This window comes from Belonocnema kinseyi, chromosome 10 (genome assembly GCF_010883055.1).
Source record: "Belonocnema kinseyi isolate 2016_QV_RU_SX_M_011 chromosome 10, B_treatae_v1, whole genome shotgun sequence".
Classification (NCBI taxonomy): Eukaryota; Metazoa; Arthropoda; class Insecta; order Hymenoptera; family Cynipidae; genus Belonocnema; species Belonocnema kinseyi.
Genome location: NC_046666.1, coordinates 34,572,836 through 34,588,995, shown reverse-complemented (window position 1 = coordinate 34,588,995; position 16,160 = coordinate 34,572,836). Strand labels below are relative to the sequence as shown.

Here is a 16,160-nt window from a genome sequence, read left to right as displayed (position 1 = left end):
AAAATTATTATTTTTTAAAACTTGTTTCAAAATTAAAATTAACCTATTCCATTTTTTTGTTGTTGAAAATTCTTGTATTTTTTTTAAATTCATCTCCTTCGTAAAAAATTCAATAATTACGTGGTTGAAATTGATTTTTTTCTTGTTAAAAATGAGTATTCTTGGATTCAAACTTAACTGTTTGGTTAAAAATTCAATCATTTCGTTGAAAATTCTATTTAAGTACTAATAAATAAATTAATTGTTATTTTATTTTTCGTGGAGAATTCATGTTTTTTTTTTTGAAAGTTCAATCGCTTGGTTAAAAGTTCCACTACTTTTTTGAAACTTTATATTTGCCTATTAAAAAAATAAACTATTTTTTTATGGAATGGAAGCTTCTAATGTGTTTCCTAAGGTTTTACATTTTCTTGCAAATTAAAGAAAACTCAGAATTAAGTTGTTGAAAATTTAAGAAAAATGTTAATTTAATTTTCAACTTTTCCAAATGGAAGAAAATGGGTAATTCAATTATCAACGGTGGAAAATCCAATTTTTAAGATTTGAAAATTCAATTTTTTTAAATTCGAAAAAACTGAAAATTAATTTTTTTTCATGATGAGAACTAAAAATTCAGTTCTTTTAATTGAAGATTGAAACTATTGATAGTAGAAAAAACTTAATTTTTTACTGTTAAAAATTCAGTGATCAGTTTTCTTCAATTTTTTAAGAGTTGAATTATTATAATTTGAAAATTCATTTATCAGATTTCTTTAATTTTCAACAGTTGAATTCTTACCATTTGAAAATTCAATTTTTCTTTATTTTGAAAATTAATATGTTTTAAATTAAGGAGAAATTAACATTAATTTTCATATGGATACAATTCTATTATTTCATATTTAAGAACAACTGTAGATGAATTTAATTTTTAACTATTGAAAGTAGAAAACAATTAAATTTTCTACTCCTAAAACTTCATTGATCAGTTTTATTCAATTTTTAATATTTAAAAATTCAATTTCTTTAAATTGAAGATAACTGAAAATTCATGTGCTTAAGGTTCTAAATGTTTAAATGAACGAATTTTTTTACTGATTACTTTTTAAACTATGAAAATGGCTTAAATGCTTATTAATTTATATTTGAAATAATATATTTACTAAAAGAAAATTATAATGCATATTTTAAAATGTAGTTGAAACAATTATTATGGATAAAATAGAATTAGATAAAATATTTCGTTCATTTGAAGGTTTAGAATTTCAGGTACATTGAAAATTCAATTGTTGAAATTCAATTGTTTTAAATCAAAGAAAACTGGAAGTTAAATAGTTGAAAATTTAAGAAAATTGACTTAACAATAGAAACTGACATTTAAAAAAATTGTAAATGTACAATTAAATTATTTTAAATTTAAGAAAACTGAAAATTTAATTTTTCCAAATCGAATATACAACTTTTAAAAATAGAAAAATTTAATTTTCTGTTAAAAATTCAATGATCAATTTTCTTCAATTTTTAACATTTAAAAATTAAATTATTGAATTTGTTTTAAACTAAGGCAGCTGAAAATTGAATAACTGAAAATTGAAGAGAATTAAATTTTCAACTCGTGGAAATTTAATTTTTAACTCTAGAAATTCGAGTTTTCAATTTAAAACTGTTAAAATGAACAAGAGAAATAAATAAATTAAAGTGTCAGTCCACAAACCAATTTTTTTAAATTGCGGTTTTTTTGGGAATTTGAAAATAAATTAATTTTTTTAGTCTTTCCATAGACACAGTAAAGAATTTAGTATAACAAAAAAATCTAATTAAAATTATCTCCTTGTAATTATACCCATTTTGAAAAAATGTAATTTCATAATTAACTTTTTTTTAAAAATATTTGTTTTTTTAATAGTTTAAAATTTGAAAAGATTTGAAAAAATATCAAAGAAAAAAAGGATTTTTGAAGATTTCAAAACAGAAGCATTATAAGAATTTCAAATTATACAAATTTTCAATAATTTCCTAATTTTAAAAAAAGAATATAAAATAATGTAAAGCAAAAATTTTCAATATATCAAGATTACAAATTTTCGAAAAAATCGAGTAAGTTTGAGAGATATTTAGAAGTTTTGAAAATACTAAAAAATAATTAAAAATTTTTTTTTAAATTAGGGTTTCGAAGATCTAAACTATTAAGAAATTGTTAAATAATGAAACAAAAACTAATAAATATAGTAAAATACTTTTATTTTATCAAAGACTTAGAATAAAAATAATTTAACTTATATGATAAAAAATGTTTATTTAAAAAAAATGATATAGTTCAATTTCTAATGTTTTCACAGAAATTGATTCAAATTATATAATTTTGAACATTTACAAATTTATTAATTCATTCTTTATTGATCAATATTTTTAACCAGAAACTTTTTTAAAGCGTCCATTCCGTACGTATAAATTAATGAGCGTTTGAATCTAAAATTTCTGAACTGTACAAAATTCTGTTGACCCGGGAAAATTTCGGGAATTTTTTTCTTCGATTAAATAGGCCATCCCGAGTAAATTATAATAAAAACATTGTTTACAGGCAATACTGATGCGAAAAGTATTGGAATATATTCAAGAGACTGAGGATTCTTCATTATATGGAATAAAATGGGCTTTCCTTCTGATTTTATGCGAACTTGGTCGATTAACATTTATCAATTGGAGTTGGACTCTGAATATAACAACTGCTAGAAGACTGAAATCCGCATGTTTAGCTTTGTTGTATAAAAAAATTATTGGCTTGAATAGTCTTGGAAACAAAAGCACTGGAGAGGTGAGATGAAACTATTTTTCTAAAACTGAATAAGGCGACAACGGCGGAGCCTTTTTTTCTAGATATAAAACTCATATTGCCAAAGATTTTAATGATTTTCCAAAGATTTCATAAATATTACTAAATATTTCAAAAATATTTCGTTCACAAAGATTTCCGAAATTTCTTACAGATAGATTATAAAAATATCCCAAAAAGATTTCAATGATTTTTTAAAGATTTCACAAAAGCTTCAATTATTTCATAAATATTTCCGATAGATTTCAAAAATTGCAAAAAGATTTGAATAATTTCCTAAAGACGTCAAATATTTAGCACAAATTTCGGATATATTTATAAAGTTTTACAAAGATTTAAATAATTTCACAAATATTATCAGATATTTTTAATATTTCGCAAAGATTTCCAAAGATTTCAGAAAGATTTTCAAAATATTTTATGATTTCCCAAATATTTTAATAATTTCACAAATATTACCAAATGTTTCAAATATTTTGAAAAGATTTCTAAACGTATCAGAGAGATTTCAAAAAGATTTAAATGATTTCACAAAGATTTCAATAATTTCACTAATATTATCAGATATTCAAAAATATTTGTAATATTTCGCAAAATTTTTTAAAGATTTTAATTATTTCCAAAAGATTTAAAAGATTTCAGATAGATATAAAAAATTACACAAAGTTTTTAATGATTTCTCCAAAATGTCATTAAGATTTTAAAGATTTCGGATAGATTTGAATGATTTAACAAAGATTTTAATCATTTCATTAAAATTTCAGATCGATTTCGAAGAGTGCACACCGATTTAAATGATTTCCCAAAGATTTCAATTATTTCACAAAAATCAAATATTTCAAAAATATTTTTTAAATATTTTCCCAAGATTTCTAAAGATTTTATACAAATTTCACAAATAATTCAATGATTTCCCAAAAATGTTGCAAAGATTTCAAATATTTCGCAAAGATTTTGCATAGATTTCAAAGATTGCACAAAGATTTTAATGATTTCCCAAAGATTTCAATAATTTCACAAATATCTAAAAATATTTCAAAAATAATTTTAAATATTTCGTAAAGATTTTTAAAGATTAAAAAAAAATCTCGCAAACGTTTCAATGATTTCCCAAAGTTTGCACAAAGATTTTAATGATTTCCCAAAGATTTGAATAATTTCACAAAAATCATATATTTTAAAATATTTCCCAATAATTTCTAAAGGTTTCATACAAATTTCACAAATATTCTAATAATTCCCTAAAATTTCAAGTATTTCGCAAAGATTTTACATAGATTTCAATGATTGTACAAAGATTTTAAACATTTCAATGATTTCACAAATATTGCCAAATATTTTAAACATACTTTTTAAATATTTCGTCAAAATTTGTAAAGATGTAAAAAAAATCTCGCAAACGTTTCAATGATTTCTCAAAGTTTGCACAAAGATTTTAATGGTTTTCCAAAGATTTCAATTTATTTCACAAAAATTATATGTTTAAAAAATATTTTTTTAATATTTCCTAAAGATTTCTAAAGATTTTATACAAATTTCACAAATAATTCAATGATTTCCCAAAAATTTCACAAAATTTTCAAATACTTCGCAAAGATTTGACATTGATTTTAAAGATTGCACAAAGATTTTAATGATTTCAATAATTTCACAAATATTGCCAAATATTTCAAAAACACTTTTTAAATATTTCGTTAAGATTTTTAAAGATTTAAAAAAAATCTCTCAAATGTTTCAATGATTTCTCAAAGTTTGCACAAAGATTTCAATGATTTCATAAATATCATAAAATATTTGAAAAATATTTCAAATATTTTGCGAAGATTTCCAAAGATATCAGAAAGATTTCAATCATTTCACAACAAAAATCAGATAGATTTCAAAGAGTGAACAAGTATTTCAATGATTTCCCAAAGATTTCAAAAATATTTTAATAATTTCACAAATATCAAATATTTTAAAAATGTAGAAAAGAGTTCTAAAGATTTCATAACAATTTCAATGATTTCCCAAAGATTTTAATAATTTTAATAATATTACCGAGTATTTCGAAGAAATTTAAAACATTTCGCAAATATTTCAGAAAGATTACAATGATTTCCCAAAAACTTCAAAAATTACACAAAGATTTGAATGATTTTCTAAAGATTTCAAAGATTTCACAAAGTTGTTTATAGTTTCATTAATATTATCAGATATTTGAAAAATATTTTTAATATTTCGCGAAAATTTCCAAAGATTGCAGAAAGACTTTCCAGAGATTTGAATTATTTCCTAAAGATTTCAAATAATTCGGAAAGATTTTAGATAGACCTCTAATATTGTATAAATTTTTAAATGATTTACCGAAAGTTTTATAAAGATTTTAAAGATTTCATAAAGATTTCTGATAGATTTGAAAGATTTCAAACAGACTTCAATGATTTCAATAATTTCACAAATATTATCAAATATTTCAAATATTTTGAAAATATTTCCAAAGATATTAAAGATATTTGACAAAGATTTTAATAATTTCACAAATATTAGCAAATATTAAAAAAATATTTCTAATATTTTGCAAATATTCCCAAAGATATCAGAAACCTTTCACAGTGATTTCAATGATTTTTGAAGGATTTACAAAATTTGAAAGATTTCGATCATTTCATAAGAATTTCAGATTAATTTGAACGAGTACACAAAGATTTCAATGATTTCCCAAAGATTTCAATAATTTCACAAAAATCATATATTTCAAAAATATCTTAAAAATATTTCTCAAAGATTTCTAAAGATTCCATACAAATTTCACAAATATGTCCATGATTTATCAAAAATTTCACAAAGATATTGAATATTGTGCAAAGATTTTACATGCACTTCAAAGATTTCACAAGGATTTTAATGATTTCTCAAAGATTTCAATAATTTCACAAATATTGTTAAATATTTCGAAAATACTTTTTAAATATTTCGTAAAGATTTTTAAAGATTTAAAAAAAGTCTCGATAATGTTTCAATAATTTCTCAAAGCTTCCACAAAGATTTCAATGATTTCATAAATATTATAACATATTTGAAAAATATTTCAAATTTTGTGGAAAGATATCTAAACATTTCATAAACAATTCATAAATATTTAAATGATTTCACAAAGATTGACAAAATTTTCGGAAAGATTTTAGATAGATTTCAAATTTTGTACAAATATTTTAATGATTTCCGAAAGATTTCAACAATTTCACAAATATTACCAAATATTTGAAAAATATTTCGAATATTTTGCGAAGATATCAGAGAGATTTCAATCATTTCACAACAAAATTAGATATATTTCAAAGAGTGAACAAGTATTTCAGTGACTTCTTAAGGATTTCAAAAAGATTTTAATAATTTCACAAATACCAAATATTTAAAAAATATTTCAAATATTTCGGAAAGTGTTCTAAAGATTTCATAACAATTTCAATGATTTACCAAAGATTTCAATAATTTAAAAAATATTACCAAATATTTCAAAGAAATTAAAAAAATTTCGCAAATATTTCAGAAAGATTACAATGATTTCCTAAAAATTTCAAAGATTTTACAAAGATTTCAATTATTTCCCAAATATTTCATTAAGATTACAATGATTTCCCAAAGATATTAATAATTTAACAAATATTTCGAAAATATTTCCAATATTTACAAATATTTAATTAAGATTACAATGATTTCCCAAAGCTTTCAATAATTTTACAAATATTGCTAAATATTTTAAACATACTTTTTAAATATTTCGTCAAGATCTTTAAAGATTTAAAAAAAATCTCGCAAATTTTTCAATGATTTCTTAAAGTTTGCACAAAGATTTTAATGATTTACTAAAGATTTTAATAATTTCACAAAAATCAAATATTTCAAAAATATTTTTTACATATTTCCTGAATAATAAATGTATAATAATAAATATTTAAATGATTTCAAAAAGATTTTAAAAAATTCGCAAAGATTTTAGATAGATTTAAAATTTTGCACAAATATTTTAATCATTTCCGAAAGATTTCAATAATTTCACAAATATTACTATATCATTCAGAAATATTTCAAATATTTTGCGAAGATTTCTAAAGATATCAGAAAGATTTCAATCATTTCACAACAAAATTGGATAGATTTCAAAGAGTGAAGAAGTAATTCAATGATTTCGTAATGATTTCAACAAGATTTTACAAATTTCACAAATACCAAATATTTCAAAAATATTTCGGAAAGAGTTCTACAGATTTCATAATAATTTTAATGATTTCCCAAAGATTTCAATAATTTCACAAATATTGCCAAAGATTTTAAACATACTTTTTAAATATTTCGTCAAGATTTTTAAAGATTTAAAAAAATCTCGCAAATTTTTCAATGATTTCTTAAAGTTTGCACAAATATTTTAATGACTTACCAAATATTTCAATAATTTCGCAAAAATCAAATATTTCAAAAATATTTTTTACATATTTCCGAAAGATTTCTAAAGATTTCATAAAAATTTCAAAAATATTTTAATGATTTCCAAAAAATTTCACAACGATTTCAAATATTGCGCAAAGATTTTACATAGATTTCAAAGATTGCACAAAGATTATAATGATTTCCCAAAGATTTCAATAATTTCACAAATATTGCTAAATATTTCAAAAATACTTTTTAAATATTTCGTAAAGATATATATCAAATATTTTGCAAAGATTTCCAAAAATATCAGAAAGGTTTTACAAATATTTCAATAATTTTCTAAGGATTTCAAAGATTTTGAATGTTTTTCAAAGATTTTGGATAGATTTGAATGATTTAACAAAGATTTCAATTATTTCATGAATATTTTAGATAGATTTCTAAGAGTGAACAAATATTTCAACGATTTTACAAAGATTTCAAATTTTTCACAAAGATTTTAATGATTTCCGAAAGATTTCAGAAAGATTTTAACAATTTTACAAATATAAAATATTTTAAAAATATTTTCAATATTTCGGAAAGAGTTCTAATGATTTCATAAAAATTTCACAAATCTTACCAAATATTTCAAAAATATTTCGAATATTTTCCGAACATTTCTAAAGATATCAGAAAAATTTCAATCATTTCACAAAAAAATAAGATAGAATCAAATATTCAATAAAGAATTTAGATAGATTAGAAAGATTTTGATGATTTCCCAAAGATTTCAATAATTAAAAAAATATTTCGAAGAAATTTCCAAAATATTTCAGAAAGATTACAATGATTTCCCAAAAGTTGCAAAGATTTTACAAAGATTTCAAGTATTTCCCAAATATTTCATTATGATTACAATAATTTCCCAAAGATATTAATAATTTAACAAATATTTTAGAAATATTCCAATGATTTCCCAAAAATTTCAAGTATTTCGCAAATATTTCCAAATATTTCATTAAGATTACAATGATTTCCCCAAGATTGCAATAATTTCACAAAGATCATATATTTCAAAAATATTTTAAAAATATTTCCCAAAGATTTCTAAAGGTTTTATACAAATTTCATAAATATTGCAATGATTTCCCAAAAATTTCACAAAGATTTCAAATATTGCGCAAAAAGTTTACATAGGTTTCAAAGATTGCACATAGATTTCAATGATTTCCCAATGTTTTCAATAATTTCACAAATGTTGCCAAATATTTCAAAAATATTTATTAAATATTTCGTATAGATTATTAAAGATTTAAACAAAATCTCGCAAATTTTTCAATGATTTCAAATCTTTCAAATATGTTTTGAAGATTTCCAAAGATATCAAAAAGATTTCAATCGTTTCACAAAAAATTTCAGATATATTTCAAAGAGTGAACAAGGATTTCAAAAAGATTTTATTAATTTTACAAATGTAAAATATTTTTAAAATGTTTGGAAATAGTTATAAAGATTTCATAACAATTTCAAATATTTCACAAAGATTTTAGATAGATTATAAAGATTTTAATAATTTAAAAAATATTACCAAAAATTTCGAAGAAATTTAAAAAATGTCCCAAATATTTCAGAAAGATTACAATGATTTCCCAAAAATGTCGAAGATTTTACTAATATTTCAAGTATTTCGCAAATATTTCATTAAGATTACATTGATTTCCCAAACATATTAATAATTTAACAAATATTTCAAAAATATTTCAAATATTCCCAAATATTTCAGAAATATTACAATGATTTCCCTAAAATTTCAAAGATTTGGCAAAGATTTCGAATATTTCATTAAGATTACATTAATTTCCGAAAGATATTAATAATTTAACAAATATTTCCAAATATTTCAGAAAGATTACAATTATTTTCTAATAATTTTAAGGATTTTACAAAGATTTCAAATATTTCATTAAGATTAAAATGATTTCCCAAAGACCTTATAAGATTTTACAGAGACTAAGAATATTTCTCAGAGATTTCAGATAGATTAAAAATATTTCACAAATACTTTAATTATTTCACAAAGATTTTAGGTAGATTTTTCAAAAAAATCAAACGATCCGATGAATTTAATCATTCCATGACAGAAGATTATTCTAATTTTAGCTCATAAATGTGTTTTCTTCGGATGGACAAAAAGCATTCGAATTGATGATTTTCGGTCCACAAATTGTTGGGGGTCCGATAGCCACCATTTTTGGCATCGCATACATTTTGTGGACACTTAGTCCTACGGCACTTCTGGGAATGTTCATTTTTGCACTCTTTTATATACTCCAGGTAAATTTAAAAAACAATTTTTTAATCATTTATGTAATTTATTGCAATTCGTGACCGATTTCATAATAAAGGGGTTAGTCTGACAGTTAAAAAATTACTTTCAACAAAAAAACTAAGTTAACCAAAATAAATAACTCAAAAAACCGTTACATTTTTCGAAAAAAGTTTTCATATAAAATTGTAAATATTTAGCCAGAATAATTGATTTTTTCAGCAAAAATTAATTAATTTCTCAACAAAAAATTGAAAAAGTACATTTTTAATCAAAAATTGAATGTTTAAACAAAAAATTTTCAATTAAACAGCTCATTTTTCAGCCAAAAAATTTAATTTCTAACAGAACAGTTTAAATTTTAACCCAATAATATTATTTTGAACTTAAAAGATGAATTTTCAACTGAAATGATGAATATTTAATTGGAATGCTTGACAATTAAAAAGACCATTTTCTTAAAAAATCGATTTTTTAACAAAATATGTGAATTTTTAACGAAATGGTTGAATTTTCAATTAAAAAAGACAATTTTTTATCCAAATTGTTACATTTTGAACTAGAATAGATCAATTTTTAAATGCAAAATATCAGTTTTCAACCAAATAGTTGAATTTTTACAAAAAAAAAAAAAAAAGATGAATTGATTTTGAACAAAGTAGTTACATTTTCAAGCAGAGATGAATTTTAAATTAAAATGATAAATCTTCTTTTACCAAAAAAATTAATTTTTAACAAAGGAGTTTAACTTTCAACCAAGTATTTGAATTCCCAACTAAAAAAAGATGAATGCTCAACGAAAATTAAAAAATAAATTAGATTATAATTCAGAAAAACTTCTTTGAAATACTAATTTTAGTTTAAAAACTTGGGAAAGCTCTTTCGTCATCTAAAATTTAGAAGAGAGAACTTTCAAATTGTGACGAATTTTGACTTGGAAAAGGGAAATTATAAATTTTTTCCTTCTAAATCCAAATTATAATTTTTTTAAAATACTCGTTCAATATAAATAAACTACAACTGTAATTGTAATAAAGTAGAAATAACTTTTCTAAGTTGACAGCAATTATTAAAATAATGAAAACTTGGATTTTTCTTCCCCCGATCATTTCCCCACCCAGAAAATGTACTCCAGTTTAGTAATTTCTAAAAAATTTGCAATTTCCTGGAATATTTGATTGAAATTACTAAAATGGCATACATTTTCCGAGAAAAAAAAGTAAAAAATAAATTTTTGTGGTATGAACAGGGTCAGACTGCTCATTTTTATGATAAAATCGGTCACTTTCCTTAAAATCTTCCTTGAAAAATCAGTTTAAAATTGAATTTAATTGAATTTGTTGATAATTTTTTAGTTCGTTCTGACACGCATCACAAAATATTATAAGTCCAGGTGCTTAAAAGTCGCGGATATTAGAATAAAGACGATTAGCGAGATTTTAGAGTGCATAAAGTTTATTAAACTCTATGCCTGGGAAAAATTCTTCACTCGCGATATTCTCCGTAAGTATCTATTGAGGAATATTTTCATATTCTGGATGTTAATGAAAAAAAAATGTTCATAGGAATTCGTCAAGAGGAGAAAAAATGGCTTTCGAAACTCGCATTTTACGACAGTACGACTCTTTCTCTGACACCAACGATTTCAATTGTAGCCACTATTGTTACTTTTCTAGCTCATTTAGCGACTGAAGAAAATTTGACTGTTGCGCAAGTAAGTGAAGAATATTATTTTATTTAAATTAGTAGAGAATTGTGAAAATGTATATTTTTTTTTCTTCAAAATCAGGGTTGCTACAGGTCAGGGAACGCCAGCAAGTCAGGGAAAGTCAGGGAATTTTCGATAAACTGAAGTTGAAGTTAATTTTATTATTTTGTTGAAACATCGTGTTTTTTTGTTAAAAATGTATTTTTGTTTAATTTTAACTATTCTATTTGTGGTTGAAAATTCGACTTTTTGGTAGAAAAGTGAGATAATTAGTTAAAATTTCATCTCTTTGTTTAAAAATTACTTTCTTTGCTTGTAAATTCTTTTTAATTTAGTTGAAATTTTATTTTTCCAAAACTGAAAATTTAAATATTCTATTTTTTTTTTTAATGTATCCTTTTTAGTTTGACATTCATGTATTTTGTTGAAAACTTGTCTTCTTGGGTAGAAAATTAATCTTTTAAGTGAAAATTGAAAATGTCTATAACTGAAAATTTATTTTATGTGGTTGAATATTTAACTATTTTATGGAAAAAATGTCATTTTTGTTAAAAAAATCGTCTTTTGGATTCCAAATTCAATAATATTTGGTTAAAAGTTCATTTATTTGTTGAAAATTCATCTGCATGCTTAAAAATTAATTTCTTTAATTGAAAATCTAAATATGATGTTAAAAATTTGTCTTTATTCTGTTTGAAATTTTATTTTTCTAACTGAAAATATAACTATATTTTGAAAATTCGTGTTTTTTAACATTTATTTTTGTTTCATTTTAAATATTTTATATTTGGTTGACAATTTGTCTTTTTGGTAGAAAAGTGATATAATTAGTTAAAATTTCATCTCTTTGTTTAAAAATTAATTTCTTTGCTAGTAAATTCTTTTTTATTCTAGTTGAAATTTTATTTTTCGAACTGAAAATTTAACTATTCTGTTTTCGTTTAAAATATATCCTTCTTAATTTAACATTCATGTATTTTGTTGAAAATTTGTTTTCTTGGGTAGAAAATTAATCTTTTGGGTGAAAATTTTTATTACTGAAAATTTATTTTATGTGGTTTTTGTTTTAAAAAATCGTCTTTTGGATTCCAAATTCAACAATATTTGATTTAAAGTTCATTTTTTGGTTGAAGATTCATCTTTATGATTGAAAATTAATTTATTTCGTTGAAAAAATGTCATTTTTGTTTTAAAAAATCGTTTTATGGATTCCAAATTTAACAATATTTGGTTCTGACGTTTCAACTCCTATTTTTTTTTTGGTGGAAAATTAATTTTTTTATTTGAAAATTTTAATATTTGGTTAAAAATTAATTTTTTTGCATAAGAATTTATCATTTTAGTTTAAAATTAGTTTTTTATAACTGAAACTTTATTTATTTTGGTTGCAAATTAATTTTTTTACTAAAAAAGTGAAAAATTTATTTCTTTGGTTGAAAATGTAACTATTTTTTGAAAATTTTGGTTTTTTTTTAGTTAAGAAATAATTTGTTTAACTGAAAATGCAAACTTTCCAATTTAGTTTAAAAATTTATATTTTTTAGTTGAAATATATTTTATTTGTTAGAAAACTCGTCTCTTTTGCTTGAAAATTTAGTTATTCTATTATAAAATTCATATTAAGCGTTCCAAATTCAACTTTTTTGGTAAACATGTATATTTTTGGGTTGAAAGCTTAACTTTTTTTGCATGAAATGCGTTTTTTTGCCTGAAAATTCAGCATTTTGGATGTAATTTCTTTTCTTTATTGAATAAGAATCTTTCTTGATTCAAAATTTAACCCTTGTTGTGTATTACAATTTCTTGGTTTGAAAATAAGTTTGTTTTGGTTGACAGTTGAACTAATTTGTTGAAAAATCTTATTTTATTGTTTAATTCAACAGTTTTTAATCAACCATTACACTTTTTTTTAGAATTAAATTTTCTAATCGAGGATTCATCACTTTAGTTGAAAATTCAATTTTGTTTAAAAATATTTTTATTATTTTATTAAAAAAATTATTATTTATAAAAACTTTTTTGCATGACAATGTTTGATCTCCTGGAATTAAAGTTGATTTTATACCTAAAAGAAATTTTTTTAACGATCCTGGAAACGTCAGGGAAATTGAGGGAATTTAAAAATTGGGATTTTGTAGCAACCCTGAAAATTTAACCTTCAAAGTGCATACATGGTAAAAATCACGGTAAAGTGCATCGTGGGTGTACCATACCCCAGCGTATTTTATAATGTATTGTTTAACCCCTATTGAATATTTTGTTACAATGAAATTATCCGATATAAATTAAGGTATCTTTTATAAGATAAGAGTTGATTTTATAGCCATTTATTTATTTTAAGTTTGTTAAAAAAATTATTAAACAACCAAAAAGTGAAAAAATGGGTTTTTTACTTGAAAATTCATAACTCACGCAATTTTAATTATTTTAAACTGAAAATTTATAACGCTACTTTTGAAATAGTGTACTTTCATAAAGAAATATTGCAACATAGGTGCTTTCAAAAAAGACATTTATTCTTACAGTTGAAAAGTCAATTTTATGATAAAATGATGAATCAGATTTTTTGTTTTTAAAGCGATTCATTATTATAGAAATTGAGAAACTTTGACATGTAATACTAGAAAATTACAATAAATTGAAAAAAGAGACATATACAACTGTATTTTAACAATTATATTTTATCAACACATCCACAGTCTGCTCTCGCATGATGCGCTGCTGTAAGTTATAAGCCATATACAAAGAAAAAAAGTATAAAATAATCGAGAAAAAAAGTCATTTCACTTCATATGATATACTAATGGTTGAAAGTAAACAAAAATCTATAAAAATTAAAAAAAAGATGTGCTCCAAAATAACTTTCTCACTCACTAAGAGCACACTGGGTGTTCGATACCCCGCGATTTTTTAGCACCACTTTCAGCAGCTGCTACTAATAGAATAACGCTTGACACAGTATGCTAAACGACTTTACTTACAGTTAGTGTCTCCAACTAAAGATAGATGGCGACACTTACTCAATTTTTTCGAATTAAGTATAGTTTATAAGATTTTGGAAATTGATTGGGGTGTCTGACACCCACAATGCACTTTAAGGGTTAAGATAATTATTTTTATCAGAAAGGAAAAAAAGTAAAGGACTTCATATGAAAAAGCCTTCATGGAACTGAAGTCTTATTTTATATTTTCACAAGAGACAACATTTATAAAATTATTAATATTATTATTTCCATTCATCGATCGCCAATCCTGCATTTTATTTTCGAAAATAATTATTACTCCTTTTCAGAAAAAATAGGATAAAAAAATAAAATGGCTTAATTTATCATTCAGAAAATCAGAAATGATACAATTTCTGATCTAAGATATCAATTATTATAATAATTAATTTTTTTTTAAATAAATGTCAATATTCCAGGCATTTCCCATTTTGACCGTCATTGGGATCATTTTAACGCAGGCGTTCTTCGACATTAGAGATGGCACACAAAGTTATATCCCTGCCCGTTTTGCTTTTAGCAAATTCAAGGTTTCCCAAAAAATTTCAAATTTACGATTTTATTTATCGAGTAGAATAGTTTTACATAATAAGCGATTTCTGCGGTCCACGGTTTCTGGGAAAATTGAAAAACTTGTAGAACTAACAAGGAAATGGTGTTTAGATGCAATTTCTCTCACACGAAGTCCCTATTTTTCTATAAAGTCTGTCTAAATAGAATTTTAAATCATACTGAGGGACCTTACTTAAATTACGTAACAAGCTCAGGGCTGTTTTTAGTTATAAATTTTCTTATTTTGTTGAAAATTTAACAATTTTCTTAAGAAGACATTCTTTTTGGTTGCAAATTAAACGGTTTTGTTTAAAATTCGTCTTATGTGTTAAAAATTCAAATCTTTTTTTTTTAAATTTGTCTTTTTGGAATAAAAATTCACCTGTTTTAGTAATTTTTTTTTTTTTTGATGAAAATGCAACTGTTAGATTGAAAATTTAACTGTCTTGTTAAAAAGTCATACTTTTTGGTTAAAAATTACTTTTTGTTTATAATTCTTATCTTGCTTTTTGAAAGTTTATCTTTTTGATAGTTTATCTTTTTGATTTTAAAAATTCACCTGCTTGAGCAGAAATTACATTTTTCTTTGATAAAAATGCAAATTAAATTATAATTAATTATAATTAATTAAAAAATATAAATTAGACTTTTTTAAAAATTCATACGTTTTTGGTTGAAAATTCTGTTGTCTTGTTGAAATTTTAACTATTTCTTAAAACATTTACTTTTTGTTTAAATTTAATATTTTTTGTTGAAAAGAAACCTGAAAACTTTTAGGTGGAAAATGCAACTTAAAAAAAATTGTTTGAATAAAAATCCACCTAATTTAAGAGAAAGTTAATCTTTTCTTAGATAAAAATGCAACTATTTGGTTGAAAATTAAACTATTTTTTTTTTAAATTTAAATACTTTGTAAAAAATTTACTTTTTGCTTAAAAGTTATATTCTGGTATTGAAAAATGAACAAAATTTTTTTCTGGGCGAAAGTGCAACTTAAAAAAAAGTGTCGTTTTTTTTAATTCATCTGTTTTAGCACAAATGTCATCTTTTTCGGATAAAAATGCAATTATTTGATAGAGAATTCAATTATTTTGTTAAAAATTCATCCTTTTTGGTTGAAAAAATTTGTCTTTTTGGATGAAAAATTCAATTTTTTTCTTAGAAACTTATTTCTTCTTTAAAAATTCATATTTTTATCGTGAAAAGTCTACAGAAAATTCAACCCTTTTTTTGAAAATCTATCTTTTTGATTTAAAAATGTATGTGTTTTACTAAAAAATGCATCTTTTTAATGAACATGCAACTTTTTGGTAAAAAATTCTTTTTCGTTACTTGAGTTTTCAACTATTTTGTTTGAAAGATTTG

At 22.4% G+C, this 16,160-nt stretch overlaps 1 protein-coding gene across 4 annotated transcripts in view; it reads left to right on the top strand.

The window, feature by feature from the left end:
- LOC117182044 (multidrug resistance-associated protein 5-like) overlaps window positions 1-16,160 on the top strand; it is an 87,813-nt gene that overhangs the window by 21,240 nt on the left and 50,413 nt on the right. For 3 of the 4 annotated variants that reach the window (XM_033375068.1, XM_033375065.1, XM_033375066.1), the window contains exons 6-10: window positions 2,561-2,794; window positions 9,368-9,541; window positions 10,889-11,036; window positions 11,099-11,247; window positions 14,663-14,773. In XM_033375068.1, coding sequence (XP_033230959.1) covers window positions 2,561-2,794; window positions 9,368-9,541; window positions 10,889-11,036; window positions 11,099-11,247; window positions 14,663-14,773 — 816 coding nt within the window. The remainder of the gene's footprint in view (window positions 1-2,560; window positions 2,795-9,367; window positions 9,542-10,888; window positions 11,037-11,098; window positions 11,248-14,662; window positions 14,774-16,160) is intronic. The other variant, XM_033375067.1, reaches the window with a different exon arrangement.